Source organism: Schistocerca serialis, chromosome 5 (assembly GCF_023864345.2).
Source record: "Schistocerca serialis cubense isolate TAMUIC-IGC-003099 chromosome 5, iqSchSeri2.2, whole genome shotgun sequence".
Classification (NCBI taxonomy): domain Eukaryota; kingdom Metazoa; phylum Arthropoda; class Insecta; order Orthoptera; family Acrididae; genus Schistocerca; species Schistocerca serialis.
In genome coordinates, this window is record NC_064642.1 from 506,539,732 (window position 1) to 506,563,782 (window position 24,051).

At 41.3% G+C, this 24,051-nt stretch overlaps 1 protein-coding gene across 1 annotated transcript in view; it reads right to left on the minus strand.

Moving 5' to 3' along the window:
• Positions 1-24,051, minus strand: part of LOC126480704 (uncharacterized) — a 477,291-nt gene that overhangs the window by 166,881 nt on the left and 286,359 nt on the right. Inside the window, exon 3 of the mRNA XM_050103949.1 lies at positions 4,218-4,276. Coding sequence (XP_049959906.1) covers positions 4,218-4,265 — 48 coding nt within the window. The 5' untranslated portion in view covers positions 4,266-4,276. The remainder of the gene's footprint in view (positions 1-4,217; positions 4,277-24,051) is intronic.

The following is a 24,051-nucleotide window of genomic DNA, read 5'->3' on the forward strand; positions in this document are numbered from 1 at the left end:
GCCCTGCGGTCAGAGGTGAAAAATCCAAAAGCCTTCGAAAAAATGTTCCACAGAACTATCTGGTTCATCAGCGGACTCTTCAGGCTCCTGCAGCCCTTTGTGGACATTGATAATCACCTTGATGTGAACGATGGAGGTACACCAGACTCAAGCGATGCAAGTGGAATCTTTTGTGATGAAAAGTTCTCTCAATACAGGAGAGGAGCGGTGTGGATTAAGTGTGTTATGTGCCAAATGTGGGCACACCTAGGTTGTGCTGGCGCTGAAGGAGCTACTTACGTTTGCGATTACTGTAAATAATTTCAGATTTCATGTATACATGTACGAAAGTTGCTTTTTGTGGACTAGTCTACCATTTTGTATTGTTTTAACCCATTTCATTTAAATATTTCAAAAGATTTCTTGCACCTTTTTGTGGGTGCCCATATTGACACCCCCTTTATTTAAGTTCGATTTTACAAGCTTTTTGTAAATCTTTGTTTTCGAATAGATATAATGGATACTAATCAGCTAGAATTTTTACAAAAGAAGGTTCCTTTAAGTCAAAAACAAAAGACGGTGTCCATATTCACACCTTTTCCTCTAGGCCTCTTTGTTGGTGGTTTGACCTCAGTTGGAGCTGAATAATTCTTTGAACGCTCAGGGACGGGATTATAGGAATGAGCATATAGTTAAATAATCCCAGCCCCAAAATAACAGAAACTAGGCAAAAGTTTGTCTGCATTTGCATATTTTTAAATAATAGATCACTATTACGTTGTACTGGACGGCAAGTGTTTACCGAAGGAAAGTATCGTCAGCAAGGAAGGACGGAAGGCGGGAATATCGAGGTTATCAGAGAAGGAACGCAAGCTCGGAATGTTTCAGGAACAGAGGAATAGGAAGGAAATCGGTCGTGTTCTTTCAATGGAATCATTCTGGTATCTGCCTGGGCGTTTTAGAAAACCATCAAAATCCTAAACCTAGAAGGCGGTATGCAAATTTGAACCTTCGTTCTCGCGAATGCGAGTCCAGTGAGATAGCCATCGCGCCACCTCGCCCGGTGTATCGCCAGGAATGTTCCATGGAAGTTGCATACAGAATTAATGTTTTGTGTGATGAATTGTAGCTTGCTCTAAATGTAGAAAAATGAACGTTAATGCAGATGACCACAAGCAGCTGAGATTGTTTATAGAGAGGCGAATGGTCGACTTCGGTTTGTTGGGAGAATTTTAGGAATATGAAACTCATCTACAAAGAAGACTGAGTATAGAACACTTGTGTGACCCATTCCTGAGAACTATACAAGTACTTGGGATCCACAATACGTCGAGTTGAAGAAAGACATCGACGCTCTTCAGAGGTGGGCCGTTAGATTTGTTGCCTGTAGGTTCGATCAAGACACGAGTATTACGGAGATGTTTTACGAACCCGAACTGAAATCCCTGCAGGGAAGAAGAAGTTCTTTTCGCGAAACACTGTTGAGAAAATTTAGAGAACCGGCATTTGTGACTGAGTCAGAACGATTCCAGTATCAGCAACATATCTCGCGTAACGATCATCAAGAAAAGGTAAGAGACAAATGGTTCTGAGGACTCTGGGACTTAAGATCTGAGGTCATCAGTCGCCTAGAACTTAGAACTACTTAAACCTAACTAACCTAAGGACATCACACACATCCATGCCCGAGGCAGGATTCGAACCTGCGACCGAAGCGGTCGCGCGGCTCCAGACTGAAGCGCCTAGAACCGCTCGGCCACACTGGCCGACGGTAAGAGACATTAGGCATTGTTCGGAGGCATATAGACCCCATTCCATTTGGTAATGGAACAGGAAAGAGTATGACTAGCAGTGGTACAAGATATCCCCCACCATGCTCTGTATGGTGGCTTATAGAGTATGTACGTAAATGTGGATGAATGAATCTGTATTTAAATAAAAATCTCTTTTTCTTCAATGAGTGAAAATGTTTTCAGGTACAGTCTAAGACAAGAAGAAAGGCACACCAAGAAGGAATTATCCAAATGGGACGGAAATATCTGTATGTGATGTACATGAACAGATAAACAACTGATTACGAAAAATTGGATGACTAATTTAAGAGAGATAGCTTCACAAATTAAGTCAATAACGCTTTGTCCACACCAGGCCCTTATGCAAGCAGTAATTTGGCTTGGCACTAAGTTGCTGAGTGTCCTCAGTGCCAAATTATATCCATTTGGCGCACTAGGTCGCACAATCCCGAAATGATTGGAGAGTCCATCTCATAATGCTCTAAACGTTGTCAGTTGGGAAGAGACCCGGCGGCCTTGTGGCCAGAACGGCTTGCCATGAAGGGCAACAAAATGGGGCGCAGAATATCAACGACATACCGCTGTGCATTAAGAGTGCCGCGGATGACTACCAAAGGGATCCACGTCTTCGGCTTGGAATCTTATTGATTGGAGAAGAATTGTCTTTAATGATGAGTCCAGCTTCGAACTGAGCCCCGAAGACCAGCGAAGACGTGTCTGGAGACGCCACAGACAGTGGTACCAACCTGAACGTCTCCCGCATACGGCCCTACACTCGAAGTGACGGTATGGGGTGCCATTTCATTTCATAGCACGATCGCTTTCGTTGACATCTGCAGTATCCTTGCAGCACATCAGTAAGTCGACGATATTCTACTCCCAGTTCTGTTGACCTTCACGGTAAGCCATCCTTGGCTTACATATCAGCAAGGTAATGCCCGCCGGCACATGACGAAAAGTTCTGTACCTGTCTTTGCGCCTGCCAAACCCTACCTTGGCTAGCAAGGTCGCCGGATCTCTTCCCAGTTGAGATGCTTGGAGTTTTATGGGCAAGAACTTCCCACCATCACAGGATTTTGACTGTTTAACGTGCCAAGTGGAGGAAATTTGGCACGATGACCCTCAGGAGAACATCCAACAAGTCAACCAATCAATGCCAAGCCGAGCAACTGCGTGCATAAGGGCTAGAGGTGCAACAACGCGTTATTGACTTGCCCAGTTTGTGAAGCTCTTCCTCCTGAATAAACATTCAATTTTTCTTAAATTGTAATCAGTTGTTTGTCTGTGCAAATACATCACATCTGCAGATTTTCGTCCCATTCGTGTATATGCAGCTCCAGTAGTATTTAATTCCGTAATTAAAAAAGTTTCTCAGAGCAAGTGCGTCACGCGTACACACGCTACAGATCTGAGCCGTCTCGGACGTCCGACTGCTGCTGTTTACATGTTTCAGTAAATAATAAACCACAACATGCCTGACTGCCATCCGTAAAAATGCAAGACAGGAAATAATTACTGATGTTTTAGTATCAGTAACACAATTGATGAATGACCCAGAAACACGAAATGAGTACAGCAGCGCTGACGAATACATCTCTTCTCCATTTTTATCAGTCTAGGGTTATGGCGGTTATAGGATGTGGTAATGATGTAGGTTTCTTACGTCATTTGGCAGCTCGGTTCTCTTTATTTCTACTAAATTAATTACTTCTTTATTCAATGAGGATGATGGACCAAACAAAGCAACGAATACGATATATCCTGAATTTTGGTTCACAGCTAATCGTTTTTCCCTCTTGTTCTAAAACGATTGCTAATTGCTGCAAACTAAAGCAAGTAGTGGAAACGTAAGGACTGCCAAGAGTTTAGATTTTAAGTTAATATTATACAACGGTGAGAATAATGCCCGAGATACTGCTTAAAACGAGCAGCGACGTGACTGAAAGATATGCGGTTATAGCAAAAAAAAAAAAAAAAAAAAAAAAAAAAACAGCATACTCAACTTCTGTATCTGATGTTGCGTAAGATTTCAACATTTGACTTGGAACTGTTCTATAATACTTTGTGTAGTAATATGTTACACTAGTATGTAAAATTCTAGTTTGCTCCTGCTCTCATTGTTTATTTCTTGCAAGTTAAATGTCTCTCACGGTGATCTCGTGCGTATACGAACACACAGCTGTGGAGTATATCTGCTTTTACCACGTAAAATCCTAGAGTGACCGTGCAGATTTTTAAGCACTCTGACTGTGCACGGTACTGACACATACTCAACATAAAACTGAATCTGATCCTGATCCTGATCAAACGCTAGAGAAACGAAGCACTACCGAATATCACTGGGTGTCTAAATCCTAAGAAAACCCTTATCTCGTAACCACAACCGTCATAGCTTGTACTCACAGTCTCAAAAATACGAATATTTAAATAACATTTCAGTCATACCTTTTGATCCTCCTTGGCGGCTTCCTTCTCTGCAGCAAGGTGCGCCATTGGCGTCCCATCTGCAAAGGACAAAGTGAACATCACATATTACAGTTTTGTTCAAAGTACATGTTAGTTATCGAATGTAAATGTGCAGTCTTTCCCAGATGAAAAATTGGTCCATGAAGTCGGCACTTCAAACATGAAATTTGTGTTAGGCTTTTAAGAGGTTTTGATACTTGCCCGTCGAACAGTGGTTATATCACAAGCTTGTGTTTATTGAGCTATTCAGTGAAGTGGATGAATATAGTACCAGAGTAGTGTTAGTTTCATATGTCCTGTCCTGAAGCCATGTAAGAAACTGATACAGAAGGCATGAAATGTAGGAAATAGTTTTTCTTTAATTAAGTGTTATTTAATAAAAATCTGTCCCGGAGGAAATCCATTACTATCGGGGAAGCCTTGAATTAATGTACAAACAATTTCCACATGGAATATGTGAAAGAACTTCCTGCTCTTCTACGGGTTGTCTCACTCGAAAGAAGCCCCACAACCAAACATTTGCTTAAATTACCCTTAAAGGCTTTGCACAAAAATCGGAAAATGAAATGAATATGTCATATCTTGTTCATGGCGAAATAAAGGTGAATCACAAAAGGTGCTAGAAGTGAGCACCCTTGACTTGTGAACACATTTGAACACAATGCTGCAGATTTTCGAATGTTGCTGCCAGAACCTCGGGGTGCCACTGCCTGGAATTGAAGGATGACGTTCTCTCGTAAATCTTCCAAGTTGTGTGGTTTGTTACTGTAGACCTGGCCTTTTGCCACCCCAGAGGAAAAGATCAGATGGTGTTGAATCAGTCGACCTTGGGGGTCACAGTCCTTTCTAAGTGACTCTGCCGCGGAAAAATGATTCGATCTCAGCTATGGTCACTTGACATGTGTGGCATGTAACACCATCCTGTTGGTAGTCCGCCCTGGTAGCTGAGTGGTCAGCGTGACAGACTGTCAATCCTAAGGGCCCGGGTTCGATTCCCGGCTGGGTCGGAGATTTTCTCCGCTCAGGGACTGGGTGTTGTGTTTTCTTAATCATCATCATTTCATCCCCATCGACGCGCAGGTCGCCGAAGTGGCGTCAAATTGAAAGACCTGCACGAGGCGAACGGTCTACCCGACGGGAGGCCCTAGCCACACGACATTTCCATTTATCCTGTTGGTAGCCGCCGAGGGTAAGTTCTTCATCGTCCAACTGGTTCACAAATTCCCGAAACATTTCGATGTAAACTGCACTTGTCACAGTAGCTTCGAAAAAAATTGCTCCGAAGATGCGACGCTGTGATATTGCACCGAGCCATTCTTTTGTGAATTCAGAAGTTGCTTTACCAGTGCATGGGGATTTTCATTACACCTCAAACGTATATTCTGAGAGTTCACATAGTCAGAGAGAGGCGGAACCACGCCTCACCACTGAACCATGTGTACTGCAATATTCCTGGCCTCTGAGTAATAAATTGCTGAAACCAACGGCAAAATGTAATGCGTTTATCTTTGTCATTGACGTTCAGTTCCTCAACAACGGTAAACCTCTATGGATACATGCTGGCTTTCTTCGCAGCCCTGTGACATGTGCCCCATGACATTCCACATTCTCGATATAAACGTCGAACAGACTTTGCAAGAGAGGCCAACAGTCGTTGTTTCAGGTCAGTCACTTTTTCTTCCGATAATGGCGGCCGTCTCCGCCGTGAAGATCGAACACCGTTCCACAGCTCTCCATCTTGTTCACTAACTTTTGTACATAGCATTTAGACGGTATATACTGGTCACCAAGCAGACCAACAAACCTTCGCTGGCATGGATTAAAGGAACCAGTAATCCAATATTGTTTCACAAGTAACACACGCTCTTCGATAGAATAGTGATACATTGTCACTAAACACTGAACACTGAGCTCCAGCCAAAGCAACGTGCGGAAACACACTGTTGAGTCAAACGTTGTTGCGACGTCAAACGTCAAAAATTACGCAGCGCAGTTTCTGCGGAATTGCTACACATGTTTGTGGGGCCTCTTTCGAGTGATACACCCTGCATCAGCTGTCCACTAAGGTCGATGGAGGAACGAAGCGTTCCTAGTGATTGAAAAATGCACTCATTCCAGTTTTGAAGAAGGGTCATCGAATAGACGCACACAACTATAGCTTTACCATCGACGTTAGTCTGTTGTAAGATTTTGGAACGTATTTTGTTCTTATCATCTTTCTGAAGGGTGAAGATCTTGTCTCTAGGAATCCGCAATCATCGATCGTTCGAAAACCAGCTCGTTCTGTTCGTCCAAGAGAACCAGAAAATAATAGATACCACCGTCCAGGTTGATGCCTTATTCCGTGACTTAAGGAAGGCGTTCGACGTAGTTCCGTAGTATCGTCTACTGAGCAAGACACGAGCGTACGTAATATCAGATCAGCTTTGTGTCGGCCTGGTGGTCTAGTAATACAGCACATGCCTGGGAACCGAATGGTCGCGAGATCGAATCCCGGTCGCAACACGGAGCACTGACATGCTGAAGGTTCGGCTGCATGGTACCATGTGGTTGACGACGTACACGTACCTTGCCATCGCCATACGCCAACGTGTGCTGCGACTCATCAGCACAGTTTACCTTTTTCCATGCCTCGAGAGTCCAATGCCAGTGTTCATATGTCCACGTTTATCTGCGTGCTTTGTAGCGTGCGGTGATCAACGTATACGTGTGACGTGGTGGCTTATGAACCCCATAACAAGCAAGTGGTTGTGGAAGATATCGTAACATATCATTTCCTGGTCGAGTAGAGCCTGTGGGCTCACCTGTGACTATTGCCTACTCTACAACCTGTAGTTGATGAATTGCTCTTTTCCTAACCCTCCTAAACGCGTTGTCGAGGAGAGCGTAGGCTGAGCTATGAACGTATGATTGTCCCAGGACGTCAGGTGCCTCCCAATGTACGTGGAAAATAAGCTATTGAAAATCGCTGCCGGGGAGAAGCATTTTTCAGTGCTCATTAGCGCCAGAGGGAAATGGTCAATGAAATTCACTGAATGCGGCCACTGAGTCCGACTGGCTGACAGCCAGGAATGTTAAATAATTTCGTGGAGCGGTTTGGAGTTTGTAAAATCGAGTAGTCGGCCGAGTGGCAGGCCCTCTGAGACGGAGTTTGTGTTTTAAAATGGCTGCCATTTCGCATTTCAGGAGTTTGATCCCTCGTGATCAACGAGGCTACTTTTCCTGTACGGAAAACCTACAGAGCTCTCGATAGTGCATTTTCGTGTGTGCGCTTAAAATTTTGCTTGGGCACTTTCCTATTTAGAACTTGTAACGGATAAAAGTGACGGACTTGGCTAGGGTTAATTGATACGAATAAATTTGTTAGTTTCCGTGCAAATTTTGTGAGCTACGTTTTTATATGATTTTTTCCGCTTTCGATGTTGAACTGTATTCCTGTTTTGTTCTGGAAATCATCGACAGAAGTTAAGAGGAGACGGTTGGAGGGATGTACGAACCACCAGCGGTTAATATACTCCAATTCAGCGGTCGGATCTCGGAATCCTTCTGATAGTTGTAGGAGAGCAAATGGTTTTTAACTGACTCTAGCGTGGCGAGGAGTTTAACCCCGTTCCGCGGATCAAAGCGAGGCTGACGTCATAAGTGTGTTACAGTGCAGAGAATCATTCGGCCAGAAAACGTTTACGACGTAATCTGCGGACAAGATACCGCGTAAATTTTCGCTTACGCCACCCACATCAGAGTCTGTGTTTTCTGAGAGCCGCCGCGAGTTATTTAGTGTGACGCCAGGAAGGTTGGAGAGCGGACGAAAGGAACCTTTCAGTGCAGTACGGTTGCTCGCCAGTTACTGTGGAGCCTTGAATTGTTGAGTGATTTGTTGCAGTATGACCAATCTGTCCGCAGTAGTAGACGGCGATCATCGGGACGTTGTTAGCCACGGCAGCGGTTCTCCTTGAATCGAAGTGCTCTCTGTACGCTCATCCCACGATCGTACGTGAGGCGCTCGGAGCCTATACGACCTTGGAGTATTCCATGCGTCAGCACGCACGATCTCTTGACACTACCATCATATAAAAAATTTTCCCATTTCTTTCAAAATTAATTCAATGTCTTTCCGCAAGTCACGCTGTCGTAGCATTCTGTCAAGATGGATGCTGCACTTTATGTTCGTCATGTAGCAACGTGCTGTGAGAACAAGGAAGTGACAAACATTCACAAGAGACTGAGAAACGTTTTTGCGGATAATGAAGTTGATCCCAGCACAGTCAGTTGGTGGTCAAGCAGATTATCTGGTGAAAGTGGGGACTCCAGTACTCGGGATCGCCCGTGCAGATGCAGACTCAGCACTACAGAGACTCCTGACAGTGCACAGCATATTCACAGTCTGATTTAGGCTCACAAACCCTTAACAGTGAACTACTGGGTAGAGGAGAAGCGAGTGTTTGCAGAATATTGAGACAGCTGAAGTTGATAAAGTTTTGTGCCAGGTGGGTTCCGAGACTGCAAACGGACGGCCACAGAGAAACACGGAAGAGCGCGCAGCGTACTTTGGGAACAGTATGAGACTTCTGGAGATGACTTCCTTACAAAAATTGTGACATGATTTGAAACCTGGTTGCATCACTGAACTGGAAACGAAATGGCAGCGGAATGAATGGCTTCATAAAAGAAAGGAGAAATTCAAAACTACGCATTCAGCAAGAAAAGTAATGGCTACTGTGTTTTTATTCGGAAGGATGTTATTTGTGTATATCATGCCACCAATTCCGCCACATACGTGGACACCTTAACAAACTTCTTGCCAGAATGTGTCGCCCTCGACAACATCGGCAAAAACAAGACCTTTTTGCTGTTTCGTGATAGCGGACGGCCACACGTGAGTGAGAAAACCACCACAGAGACCACAAAACTTCGGCAGACAACTCTTAAACGCTCAACCTACAGATTTATCTGTGGCCATATGATTAACACCTTTTCGGTAAACTGAAGGTATCCCTTAACACAACAAAATTTCAAGTTCTGACCTCCCTGTGAAGGGTGCTAAACACCGGCTCAAACGTGATGCTCATGACTTCTAGCATGTAGATGTACAGGCCTTAGATCCACTGTGACGTAAGGCAGTTGAATGCAACAATCAATTATGTGGAAAAACCACGGTTTTCTTTCAAAAAATATATCAACATGCTGTAAAAATGTCATAGTTATGGAACATAAATTGGATGCTTTTTTAAGTATCCAATTTATGTTTTTAAGTAGAAACACTGAGCATTTCTTTTGTAGTGACCCTTGTATTTTTAATGTAGATACAAAGGTCACAACTGTTACAGCGACATCTGTGAGCGAGAAACACAACCTTTTCCATTTAAAACATGTTGCAGTACACAAAACGTGAAGAAATTAATTATCGTCTCAACATAACAGTGCTAAGGAAGGTTTCAGAAAGCAAGCTACCAGAATTAACAATAGTTACTAATCTTCTCTTTTGAATGGGATTAATCTACACCTACATCTATACTCCGCAAACCACCTTACGGTGTATGGTGGAGGGTACTTCTGGTACCACTGCTCTTCCTCCCTTCTCCGTTCCATTCAAGAAAGGTGCGCAGGAAAGCTATCGATAAATCTTCGTATGAGCTCTAATATCTGATTTTCTCATCGTGATCATTGCGCGAGACGTCTGCAGGAAGAAGTAATATGTTGCCCGATTCTTCTGCGAGAGTACGCTCTAGGAATTTTGACAGTAAACATCTCCACTGAAAGGAAATGAAACGTTTGTTGTTTCCCTAAGAACGAAAACCTTTTATAACCGTACGATGAACTGTCAGTCAGCAGTTTTCCACGAATAACTGAATACTTGAACGAATATAAAATACATGACAAATAAATATCAGCCACTCTGCCTTGTTATTGCAAACGCGGTTAAAGGAACCCTAACGTCCGTAAATATGTCATAAAACAATCGTACAGCTGTGACATTGACAGTACTAGATATCCTGAAGCATTTGAAATTGTCAGCTTTGACATCCTACTTACAAAAAGTGACAGTTTAATATTTTAATTCCTGTGCTGATGTGATGTGAAAGCTACTTGAGAAACAGTCAACCGATAGTTGTCTGTGTGAATGAGCAGTTGTCCTGGAAATGAGTTCTCTCATGGCCGTCGCGTGTATCAGTCACAGGCCTTTTACCATTCTTCAATGCGTATCACATCTCGTCCATACCGCTTTCAACGTTAGTGTGAAAATGATGACCAGCTTAACTCAATGTCCAAATCTGTAGATACCAATACTGCCATGCTGTGTGTTGTGTGTTCTTATGGGCACATAACCAGCGCATAAAATTAATTGCAAGCTAGTTCTATGTAAATGTTTTCTATTGACAACTGTCTTGGTAGTAACGGACAGACTTAAAATAGTTTAGCTGTTTCGTCTCTTATGAGCCAGCAGAATTAAAAATGAAAAATTACTATCATAAGCGGCGATCAAATAGTTTCTCCTCGAAGGTCGTACAGTCCAGAATCAGTCTGACACTCAGGTAAAATCACCGTGAGCATTGAGGCCATCATGTCAACGACGCACCAGGTTTAAGTACTCTTTGAAGATCCCCATTTGGTAAAACACGGTGTCCTAATGCGTGAAGAAGTCTGTAACTGCCTGCTGCACATCCTCGTCCGACAGGAATCGTCGACCCTTCAAGGACTTTTTTAAGAGATCGAAGGAGTGGTAATCGCATGAGGAGAGATCAGCATTATAGGGCGGGTGCTCGAGTGTCACTCATTTGAAATGGCGTACTTCTGCGTCACTACATTTTCGGTTAAGGGACGTGGCGTTATCTATGAAGCAGCAGCATTCCATAACAGTGGTCCATAACAGACATGCTACCCCATACGCATTCATTCTCCTATGGATGTCTTCCGGCGCTTGTCCTTCTGCAGGCAAGAAAAGATACGTGCACGTTGCATATACGCTGAAGCCATGTCATCGAACGGAAACTTTTTGGTTGTCCCTTATAAATACAAAATAGTATTAAAAAATACAAGATGAAGCAAAAAAAATACGTCCAGTATCTCTTTAAGAAAGTAATACGTCAGTCACCTCACGTCCACCTGGCGAGGAGGCGCATTGGTTAGCACACTGGACTCGCATTCGGGAGGACGACGGTTCAATCCCGCGTCCGGCCATCCTAATTTAGGTTTTCCGTGATTTCCCTAAATCACTCCAGACAAACGCCGGGATGGTTCTTTGAAAGGGCAAGGTCGACTTCCTTCCCCATCCTTCCCTAATCCGATGAGATCGATGACCTCGCTGTTTAGTCTCTTCCCCCAAACAATCCAACCACAACCCAGCCTAACGTCCAGCTTGGTCACTTGACTTCAACAGCCGCGCATGTGTCGAACTTATAATATGGAACAGTTATGTTCGTAGAGACCGCATGAGCGTGCTTGCCTTACATGGGCAGAAAAGACAGTTTAAAAAATAAAATTATGATTATGATAAAGCTTTTTAAACACAATTTTTTAAACAGTTCCAATCCGCACTCGACTCGTCGCTATTGTCGCAAAAGCCTTTTATTTTCATTCTGGTTACTTTCGCTCCGGTTTCTTCATCGTGAAATTCAATTAGAATATCGTATTTGACAATTATCGATTCATACTATTCGTACACGATTATTAACTTTAACCTCTTGAGATACTCTTCTTCATAACATTGCTTTGTATAACATATTCTCGAACTTACTGTCGCGTTTTTTTTCTGGATGAAAGCTCAAGCTTTCGACGTCGCAAAATACTGTTTGATGCAAGAAAAGTTCAATCATACGCTTCAACATTCTGAGATTCGGTTGTTAAAGAGGCGGTGGACATAAGATAGCGTACATGAGCAGCTTGGGCGAGGAAATCTACCGTACCCTTCCCAAAGGAAAGATCCCAACATTTGCACTGAGAGAATTAGAAAAGCTAGGAAATACTCGAATCTGTGTGGCAGAGCCGGAATTTGAACCGCTGTCTTCCCGAACTCGAGGCCAGGGTCTTACCACAGCGCCATTTTAGTTGGTCACAAGAAGGTCCCACCGCGACAGTTGGCAATACTAGTGGCAAAATAGACAAAAAAAAAAAAAAAAAAAAAATCCGCACGCTCGCGATGGCACCAGTGAATTGGTGAGTTGTGAGTGTGTCCTCAAGGAACTGCTAACTGAGTTGTATTTAACAAACCGTAAACAGTTGCGGCGTATCATAAGTGTGAACAAATGACTGTGAAAATTTATACGATGAACTTATAATATTTAGAAGTTCGAGAAACACCTGTCCCGAAATATTATTTGTCACCTGGAAACAAAGGTAAGTACTCATCATCTGAATTTGCTTCACTTACATCTGTCGAGTTTGCAGGTAAAAGTATTGGGTAGAAGTTTCACCTTGGTATGCAAAACACTGTTTTTGCCTATGGCCGAAACATGTTTCAGCATCTTTGTCCCATCATCAGTGGGTTTTCTTCATTCAAGTCTGTGAAATGTGCACATATTTTAAGTAATAACTATTTTACGAAAATTAGGTCTAAAAGAGTTTAGAGTGTGTGTGTGTGTGTGTGTGTGTGTGTGTGTGTGTGTGTGTGTGTTGATGCTTAATGGCGCCTAACGCCGAGGCTATCAGCGCCAGTTGTTTATTGTCGTCATTACTTTATTTTTACGTTATACAGTTATGCAGAACCCTCTGTACATTATCATGTACTGGTACCTTGTAATCTGCAACTAAAAGAAGTTAATGTGACTTTGGTTGGTGAGCTAATTCATCACTTTATATCTAACGTTAATTTCGTTGTATCAAGATTTTTGTTATTAGTTACGTTTTGCTTTGGCAAATCCTATGTCGTTTGTGTTCTCATGAGTTATTAACAACCGCAACCGAATATTATATAAATTTCTCAAAATTTCGTTTGTAAGTAACACTTTTCAACTAGCCAGAACACTGGGCAAACGTCATTGTGTGTCAAGTCAATGTTGCGTTGTTCTCAAGTGAGTTTGGCACCAAATTAGAATTTTGTTTCTCTCTCTCTCTCTCTCTCTCTCTCTCTCTCTCTCTCTCTCCCAGAGGGTGTATACGCACTTTTTAGCTGTTTCTGTCGTCTTTACTATAAAGCATGCCTTTACACAGTGTAGTGTATTCATTTACTATCTTTCTTTCCTTCTGCTCCTGGATTCTATATGTGGAAGTTTTCTTCTATTGCTGTTGATGGTGTAGGCTGTGGCTGGATTATGGTATTTTTAAATCTTTTTCTATTTTAGTTGAGTGGTGGTTGTGAGCTATTAGGTAGTCAGCAAATGTACTATGAGAGCTTTAAGTTTCTAGAGCTCTGAGATGTTCTGAATATGATGTTTTAAAGTCAATGCGTGTATATACAACATAGTAAAATACGAGCTCAATCTCATTGTAGAAACTGTTGAGAATCATGTTGTCGCGTATCTAGTACCGACAGTTCAATCCACATCATGTATTACGACTTAATGCAGGCGTTTCATCGCTAAGGAATTAAAAAGGTATGGCAAATCATGAAAGAGAAAAATGCAAGTTATTTAGCGACTAAGAAAGCACCAGCAGACAATATAATGTCAGCTGCCTCAGAGTTGAAGCAGTCTAATTGGAAGGACGATGTTGGCGCTCTACGAGGACTGATTTATAACACAAAATTCAGTCGTTGATTGCGTTTTGGGAAACTGAATAAACATACACGTATCTCCAAACCAAAATAAGAAATAGCCCAATATCTGCTATTGCACAAATTCAATACGTTTATATAAGTACCGCAGTCACAAATTTGTGGAAAGACACTTCCATTTTCTTCCTTGGATATGTTACGACCAATCATTTATTTCGCACATCAAATGCTTTCAGTTTTCAGGTGTTTACTCATATCCTCGTAATGATACACGGTCATTTAAACATACAGCTGCTGCCTTAGTAGACTCGATCGAGATTATCATCCATACTCGTCAACGATTTAAACGACACTGCTAACGAAGAGTTAAATTAATATGCGGAGAGCAATTTACTGTCAATATGTAAGGGGCGATCAAAAAGTTCCTGTTTGAGGGTGCTGCTATAGCATATATGCAACGACGCGCGACTCCGATGTATACAAGCACCGACATGTAGGCAAGGGGTTAATGTGGCATTCGTGTCTTTCCGACATTCGTGCGGTAAATGCGGAAACGTGAACTGTAATGACGTTATTATCGCATGGGTCCAAACACGATCAACATGCTCTTATTCTTTTCTTGGCTGCCGAAGGAAAAACACCGGTAGACGTCCGTAGGGGAATGAAGACTATGTATGGGGAAGCATATCTGTCTAAAATTGCCATTGTGGAATGGTGCGGATAGGGGTTACTGCTTCATGAAAACGAACGTCCCCATATCGCGAATGTTGTTTCGCAGAAGTTGCCCCAACTCAAGTGCTCCTCACGCGTCCTATAGTCCTGATCCCTCCCCATGTGATTATCACACCTTCGGTCCCTTAAAAAAGACCTTGAAGGGTCGATCGTTCCTGTCGGAAGAGGACGTGGTGAGGCAGTTACAGACGTCTTCACGCAGGTGGACACGGTGTTCCATATAACGGGCATCCTCAACCTGGTGCGTCGGTAGGATGATTGCCTCAACGCTCACGGCAATTTTACCTGATTGGCATACTGAATCTGGATTGTACAGCATTTGAAAGGAAACTTTTTATCGCCCCTTATATGATGAGTTTTTATGTTTGCTTACGTATAAGGAAGAAATAAAAACTTCAACGTTTGGCGGTGACGACGTAATTCTGTAAGGTAGAGCAGATGACTTGGAATATCAGTTAAACTGAATGGATAGTGTCTTCAAAAAAAGAATACCAACAAAAATAAACAATTATAATGGAATGTACTCGAATTAAATAAGGTGATGCTGAAGGAATTAGACTGGGAGATGAGAAACTAAAACCGAGTTTTGTTATTTGGGCAGTGAAATAATTGATAATGGTCGAAGAAGAGAGGATATAAAACGCAGACTGAAAATAGCAAGCACAGAATTTCGTAAAAACAGGAGTTTTTAACATCGAACATTAATTTAAGTGTCAGGAAGTCTTATTTGACGGTACTTATCTGGAGTATAGCCTAGCACGGTAGTAAAATGTGTGCAACAGGCTGTCCAGACTAGAGGAGACAGGAGCTTCTGAAATGTGGTGCTATAGTACAACGCTGAAGATTAGATGGGTAATTCGATTAAGAAATGGGGTACTGAATCGAATCAGGGAAAAAAGAATTTTATTTTAATTATGTCCATTATACATGACGAACTGCAACTGTGATTTAACTTGGCGATTTATCTGCGTATAAAATGCAACCAGTGGCTTTTTTAGATTTTAGATTCGATTTATTGTACCATTAGCTAGTTTCAAGCCAGTGCAGGCTGATCATCAGTGGAGGTATTACAGGAACATTACATCGTGGACCAAGTGTAGCTAGACGCTATAGAGATGGAGCTGGTGAAAATGACGAAAATTTAGTGATCGAGTAAAAAAACGTTTCTGAAAAGAAAATGTTACATTTGATCATGTGCGATGCACTGCATCGTGGTAATATAGTAAATCCATTCCAGTAATGTACAGTGTCGAGTGTACACACAAGTATCACAGTATTTAGCTGAACCTGGTTTCCCAGTTATTCACAGAATGTTAACACTGGATGTAAATACAAAGAATTGCATACAACAGATAGAACACTTTGCTACATGATGATCTTTGGCCTGAGATGCAAAGTATTTCAAAATAAGTGTTTACAAATACAGATAATATATTTCAGTGAATTTTGCTAGCTGCAGGAGTGTTCTTATATTGACATTATACAAGTAATATGGATTAAAAAGTTACACAAAGGATAAACCAATAAAGTAAACTATTTGCTGTGGAATTAAAGAGTGGATGAATTACAGCATGTCATAATTATTTCATGACTAAGAGAGTGAAATATTAAGTAATTTAGTACAGACTGCCATAGTTGTTACAAGACTGAGTGAATATAGTTTATGCTGGAGGATGATTGTGTCTTATTATTGTATTTTTTGGTGTTTTGGAGCCAGTATGTCTTAAAAATTTCGGAAGAAAAGGTCCTGCATTGATTCATTTTGTTCGTTAAGGATTTTCTAAGAGGGTTTTAGCTTGTGAACGTAAACCTCTCATTGTTCAAGGAGATCCATCTGTAACCCTTTTTCAGCAATGTGTAGAACAGAAAGACTGTCGTTGATTCCTCAACAGAGTGTTCGTGATGAGCAATATGTGATGCAATGTTTAAGTTTTTGAGTCGAAGGGCATCTGTATGTTCTTTGTAGGGGTTTGCAAAATTTCTGCCAGTTTGCCTTATATAACAGTAAGAACATGAGTATGTGACGTTGTATATGCCAGACTTCTGATGCCACTATTCAGTGGCTTTATTATTATGAACTATTTTATTATGTAGATTATTGTCGGTGTAGAAGGATATTTTTATGTTAAGTGGTCTGAAAAGATTTACAAGTTTGTTTGACACTTTGCCAATGAAGGGAAAAATAACAACTCTTGGCATTTCTTTCTTATATTTTAGTGGTGATGGTGGTTGCTTAAGTTTACGGTGAACTTTTTCAACTAGGGTGTTTATGTGGGAAGTATTATATGAATTATTTTGGACTATAGATTTAGGTATGTTAATTTCCTTACATGCATCTGCTTCACTGACGGTCATGTGGAGTATACAGTTTCCAGACAAGCTGTAGAAAACAGTTTCATTTTGGTTTGGGCGGCATGAGGGATTGTTAAAGGGAACATTAGTGGTAGTGGCTTTCCTTTATATCTGGAAAGCCTACTTGTTACTATGACTGGAAATGGGCATATCAAGGAAATTAATTCCTTCAGTTGTCAGATGTTAAACTGTGAATTTGATTGTGGGTGCATTTTATTCATTTCATTGCTAGGTTATTTTGTTCTTCTTTTAGACCGTTGAAAAGTATGACTACGACATACTCATATCTTTTATAATACATAATTTTGTTTGTAAATTGTGGATGAGTTGAGAAGAAATCCCGTTACAAGATATGTGTAAATGGCACCAAGCAAGCCTGCTATACATAGCTAGACCACTGTTTTGCACGTAAAACTTGCTGTTGAATGAAAAACTAGTTACGTAAGACAATTAATTCAAGCCACATCATGAGTTCATAAATTTCTGCATTGGTTAGCTTTTTGTATTTCATTATATTCTTTCGTATTATTGAACGAGCATCTTCCCAGGGAATATTTGTGTCGAGATTTACTGTGTCAAAGGAGGCAAATGTTGCTTTATCCGGAGGTATTAAGTCTTTAATATTTCTGGTTAACTTAAACCTGTTCTTAATTGAAAATATATTTTCAAAGGTTTTGTTTTTATTCAGTACAGCATAAGGTTTTCTGATAATTTTGCATCCCGGGCAGTTAGTGACATTTACAATCAAGTGAACAGGACAACCATGTTTGTGAATCTTAGACCTGGGGTCTTGTGGATTCACTACAACACAGCACTGGTCAGCAGAAAACTGCACTTTTCGAGTAATTTTTGCAGATTATCTTGACACTTTTGGGTGACGTCTGTTTTTAATTCAGTGGTACTTTTAGTTTCAAAAAATTCGTGTTCTGTTGTTGTAGTCTCTTTGATACATGATGGCTGCTGTGTTACTTTTACCTGCCTTTATCACGAGGGCCTCGTTACTCGTAACTTTCTTACTGATGTTTGTAAGTGTTACCTGTACAGTGTGGGCTGATATTAAAAATTTCTTTAAAATTTTTCTTTATAATTTCGTTTACTTTACGTGCTTCGACGTTCTGCGTGTTGTGGTTTAGTTTGACTGTGGCACAGACTATTTTGGCACTAATAATTAAATTCTTTATTTTATTGTTCTTTAGCCTGGAAGCAAAGTTGTGTTTGAGTCTTTTATTTACTCAGCTAATCTCTTTGCTGCTGAAAGTTATGTCCGTGTTGTTCACAACTCTGTATAGAATTTATGTGGTGTATAGGCAAGATCTACAGATTCGCTGTTTATTTTGTAAGATATCAGATCTGAAACTTCTTTCTTTTGCCTAAATTCTATTTCTAACTGTAATTTATTAGCATGAGCATCAAAATTGTCAAGAAATTGCGTAAGGCGACTTGGATGAATGACATTACATAGTTGAAAATGCAACTCAAAGCTGTTTAGTTAGCAGATCTATCTGTTTGTAATGTATCCTGATTTCCGATTTTAGCCACAAGATTTCATTGTTTCTTCTGGCTTTCTGTGCTGACTTACCGCTATTATTGATTTTTACGTGAATGTACTTTGGGGTGACATTTTCTCTGAGACACTTCTTATTAGAGTTTATAGCTTGGATGGATTTCATCGCTTTAAACTTTAACTCCTGTAGATGTTTATTGTTCATTTTACCTGATGAAATCGTTCAAATGGCTCTGAGTACCATGGGACTTAACGTCTGAGGTCATCAGTCCCCTAGAACTTAGAACTACTTAAACCTAACTAACCTAAGGACATCACACACATCCATGCCCGAGGAAGGATTCGAACCTGCGACCGTAGCGGTCGCGCGGTTCCAGACTGAAGCGCCTAGAACCGCTCGGCAACAACGGCCGGCTTACCTGATGAGGCAGTGATAATTTCAGTATATCCATTACGGATGACGAACTGCAACTATGATTTAAATTAAATCTGGGTATAAATATGCACCCAGTTGATTTTTTTGATTCGGTTTATTGTACAGCTAACCAGTTTTAGAGCCACTGCATGCTCATCGTCGGGTGGAGGAATTAGTGTAGCTAGACGCTGTGGCGATGAGGCAGGCGAAAATGAAATAAAGTTAGTAATCGGTTCTTATATTGACAGTATTCAAGTAATATGGATTAGAAAGGTCAATAGAGAACATACTTGGAGCTAGCAAGATTCACTTAAGTATATTATCTGTAATTGTAAATATTTACTTTGTACGACAATGCATCGTGATGTTGCTAAGCATTCTATCTATCGTATGCATATTCTTTGTATTTACCTTCTGTGAATAAGTGTGAAACGAAGTGCAGGTAAATACTGTATATATTTTTATGTACACCTGATACTGTACATTATGGAAAAGGATTTGCTACGGATACCACGATGCAGTGCACTTAAATAACCAAAACGTAACATCATTCCGTTTCGTAAACTTTTTGTTACGGATCACTAAATTTCCTTCATTTTCGCCAGCCCCATCACCACAGCGTCTAACTACACTTGATCCACGATAAATTGTTGCTGTAACATCTTTATCTGATGGTGAGCCTGTAGTTGCTATTTGCAACTTGTGTAGAAGCCAGACGGCAGTTAGAGTGGTTGGGCATGAAACGGAAGCAGTATTTGAGAAGGGAGTGAGACAGGGTTGTAGCCTATCCCCAATGTTATTCAATCTGCACTTGCGCAAGGAATAAAGGAAACGAAAGACAAATTTGGAGAAGAAATTAAAGTTCAGGAAAAATAAATAAAAACGTTGAGATTTGCCGATGACATTGTAATTCTGTCAGGGACAGATAAATGTTCAAATGTGTGGGAAATCTTATGGGACTTAACTGCTAAGGTCATCAGTCCCTAAGCTTACACACTACTTAACCTAAATTATCCTAAGGACAAACACACACACCCATGCCCGAGGAAGGACTCGAAACTCCGCCGGGACCAGCCGCACAGTCCATGACTGCAGCGCCCCTGACCGCTCGGCTAATCCCACGCGGCTGTCAGGGACAGCAAAACTCCTGGAAGAGCAGTTAAACTGACGTGACAGTGCTTTGAAAGGTAGATATAACATGAACGTCAACAAAAGGAAAACAAGGAAACAAGGATAAATGAATGCAGTGTAATTAAATCAGGAGATACTGAGAGGATTAGATTAGGAAATGCGACACATAAAGTAGTAGTTGAGTTTTGCTATTTGAAAAGCAAAATAATTTATGATGGTCGAGGTAGAGAGGATATAAAATGTAGACTGGCTATGGAAAGAAAAGCGTTTCTGAAGAAAAGAAATTTGTTAATATCAAGTATAGATTTAAGGGTCAGGAAGTCATTTCTGAAAGTACCTGTATGGAATGTATCCATGTATGGAAGTGAAACATGGACGACAAATAGTTTAGACAAGAAGAAAATTGAAGCTTTTGAAATGTGGTACTACAGAATAATGCTGATGTTTAGCTGGGTTGATCAGGTAACTTCTGATGGGGTACTGAACAGAACTTGGGAGAAAATAAATCTGTGGCACAAACTGGTCTGTTGATAGGACACATTCTGAGACACCAAGGGATCACCAATTTAGCATTGGAGGGAATTGTGGGGTGTAAAAATCTCAGAGGGAGTCCAAGAGATAAATACAGTAAGCAGATTCGGAAGGATGTAAATTGCATTAGTTATTCGGAGAAGAGGCTTGCACAAGACAGAGTAGCATGGACAGCTGCATCAAACCAGCCCTCGGACTGAAGACAAAAGTAACAACAACCGTGTAAATAAACATGTTAATGATACGTCTGATTGTGTTTATTGACCTCCTCCACTACCAACACAACAGCTGATACCTAGCGAACTCAGGGAGTCGACCGGCCGGCAGCCCCACTTGGAGTATTTGCAATTAGTCGTGAGATCTCTGGTAAGGAGCTGCTTATTACAAGGTTGTCATATTTATGAGGCTGACAGTCCACAGTGACCTGTAAAGATATTCTACTCTAATGGAAAGTTTAGAAGACTTAGCTGGCGTGAAACGCTAGTTAGACGTCTTTTTATGTTTTGGGTGTGTGTTGCGACTTAGTGAGTAAGCGTGGTATCCGAAGGCCTTGGCTCAGAGAGTGGAGCAACCTGTTAGAAGTGATGTGTAGTGAAAAAGATGGTGAGATTTAGTTGAGCCCCATGAACTTTGCGGTGCAAAATTTAAGTGATTTATTTCTGGGGTGACTCTTGACCTATATAGTTCGCAGCAGCTTCTCTGTTTGTCCTCGTGAAAATTTCTGCAGAGGTTGCAAGGAATCAGCTGGTGGCAGTCTATTCACCGTGTACGTTTTCCACTGCAGTGGTCGGATCTCGGAATCTTTCTGATTGCTAAGTCAGATGGCATCAGGGCTTTGAATATTGGTTTTGCAACAGTGACAATTTTAACCCTATCTCAAGGGTCAAAGCGAAAAAGGAAGCCTATATTAAGACTATTTTGTAAGAGTAACACTGCATAAAATTGATCCCCACCCGTCGATAAGCGTTTCCTTGTCAATCAACGGAGCAGCCCGTGGAGTAATTTGTCTCGTGTGCTGCACGTCGTATGAGGGCGTGAATTTAGGGCACTAAGGAGACCTCGCGCGACGCAACGGCGTCTCCGAGGACAACACGAAGAAATATTTCTACAGTCCGCTGTAAAAAAATATCCAGTTCTGCTTCTAAACTCTGACGAGCTGGGAGCTAACTCTTGTAGGAGATTATTGAAACAAGACGCTGAAGCGCGATGTACATTTCTCTTTGAGACGAATTATGACGACCTCTTCTTAAGGCGCCTCGAGTTTGGGAGACCACGTAGCCAGTTCTGGACGTGACGTTGCAGCATGGTAGGCATCTGTACCATCTCCGAATGTCCTTGAACCACGAATTCCTTCGCCTTGCGATAGACTTTTCACTTGTATTTGCTCTTCTATGATGAACCGTAATAACTGATACCTTTTGCCTGGTATAATGTGTCCTAGGTATTGAGTTTTCCTTTGTTTTATAGTGAGCAATAGTTCCTTTTGCTTTTTCATCCATAGATGAACTTCGTTTGAAGTTTTCGGCACTCAAGGTATAGGTACGAGAGGGCGATACAGACACATTTCAAAAACATCAAATATTTTCTGTAGATATTGGTCAGGGGTCAAACTTTCGCATCCTCATAGTAAAATGGAGAACACGCAGCAACGAATCATTCTCAGTTGCAGTCAAAGTGCCGATCTTATAAAGACTTTCTCGTGCTAATAAATTGGCTCCTAGCCTGTTCTATTCTAGATCTGATCTCATTCCTGCAATCACTCTGCACATCCATCACAGTGCCCAAATACTTAAAGGAGGATACTTGTTCAATCCTTTTTACTTTTACTGACAAAGTTGCTTGGGTTCTTGTCTTACAAAAGACTACAACTTTGGCCTTGGAAGTGTTGACAAGCAGGCCAAACTCTTCACTGCGCTGGAATTAATTGTCTATCAAGTGTTGGAGAGCAGGTAGATCATTTGTTAAGACAACAGTGTATCTGCGGGCCTAATATTGCTAATTTCTTTCCGTTTATAATCATCCCGCTACTTTCTTCCTCCGATACTTACCTGAAAACTGCAGCGGATTAAATGTTAAACAAGGAAGGTGACAGCATAGATCCCTGACGAACTCCTTTGCTAATTGTAGTCACTTCTTGTGTGCACGTTCTAAATAAACATTTCTTTATGCGCTTCAAAAATTTTATTAGACTCTGAACTCAGTTAGTAAACCTTCACATACAGGGTGTCCCACATTACAAGGATATTACTAATATTTCGTAAACGATTGAAGTGAATTCACTTGTCCGATAAGTGACAATATGCAGAGGAATTTGTATTTCGTTGAGTCCATATTATTCTTTCTGTGAACATTTTTAAATTTTTTTGCATTTGAAAGCTTTGAAAACTTCTGAATATTAGCAGGTAACGATTTTGCTCAAATAGCTGAAGTGGGCTAAAAGAGTGTGTCTAATCTACCAGTACACAACCGCTTCATCTCAACTACTACTTAAACCTCGCATACTGAATCTCACGAAACTGATGCTGGATAAAGCATGCGCTATTCTATACCACTGTCTGATGCTATTAGTGTCTTCGTGTTCTAGCCGTGCATAATGGATGCAGTAGCGTAACTGGGAAAAACTTACCGCACAGCTAATGCTCTCTCTCCATAGTGAGTTACAGGGCCGATCGGTAGTCGCAGTGGTGGATAAATTACGTATTATAGGGCAAAAACTCTATCGGAAGTAATTTAACTTAAAAGGTCAATGAAGACTTTACCTTCGGTCCCCTATAAGAATATTTTTTACTCCGACACGTTGTACTTTACGTACAGATTATGGTGATAATTTACAATTCATGAAACTTTGCATAAGATTCCGCACTTTTCCTGTTCCTAATTACCTTCAGTTTGATCATATACAAAGGATGTAGTTTCTACAGGAGAAATATTAGGTATGAACTGAGTACCTAAGTACCTAACAATTACAGACGTTTTTGTCTCGTAGCCTTAGCTACGCAGGTCATTTCTGTGTAGCACGTGGCGTGTGGGTACCTAGTTAGACAGCTAAGTCGATGGCTGAAAACAAAATATTGAGCAAACGTTACGACAACAAGTAACATTGAGCTTCAATCAGCACCTACGATTAAAGCCAAAATTGTCTCTGACAGCAACGCCCACTATCAGAGTTCCCAGGTCCAGAGAAACGACGTAACAGTCGTAATCGAATCACAGCATAGCATAGGCTTCAGTGAAAAAATACGAACCATCGATACTACCGCCTACTGTTTATTTTCTGCATTGAACCAACGGCCATCCCCACTTGACAAGCTTGCCGCAACCCGTGCAGTCACTGCCGCCGCAAGCCGAAATACGTGTCACACAGGTACTGCTGCCACCACACTCTGAGCTGGTTTCCATCTCGTTGGAGCGACCAGATATTAAACAAATTACTTATAATATATAATGAATTCCTCCACTAGTCACTAACACAGTCTAATAACGGGCCGCTGAAGATGTC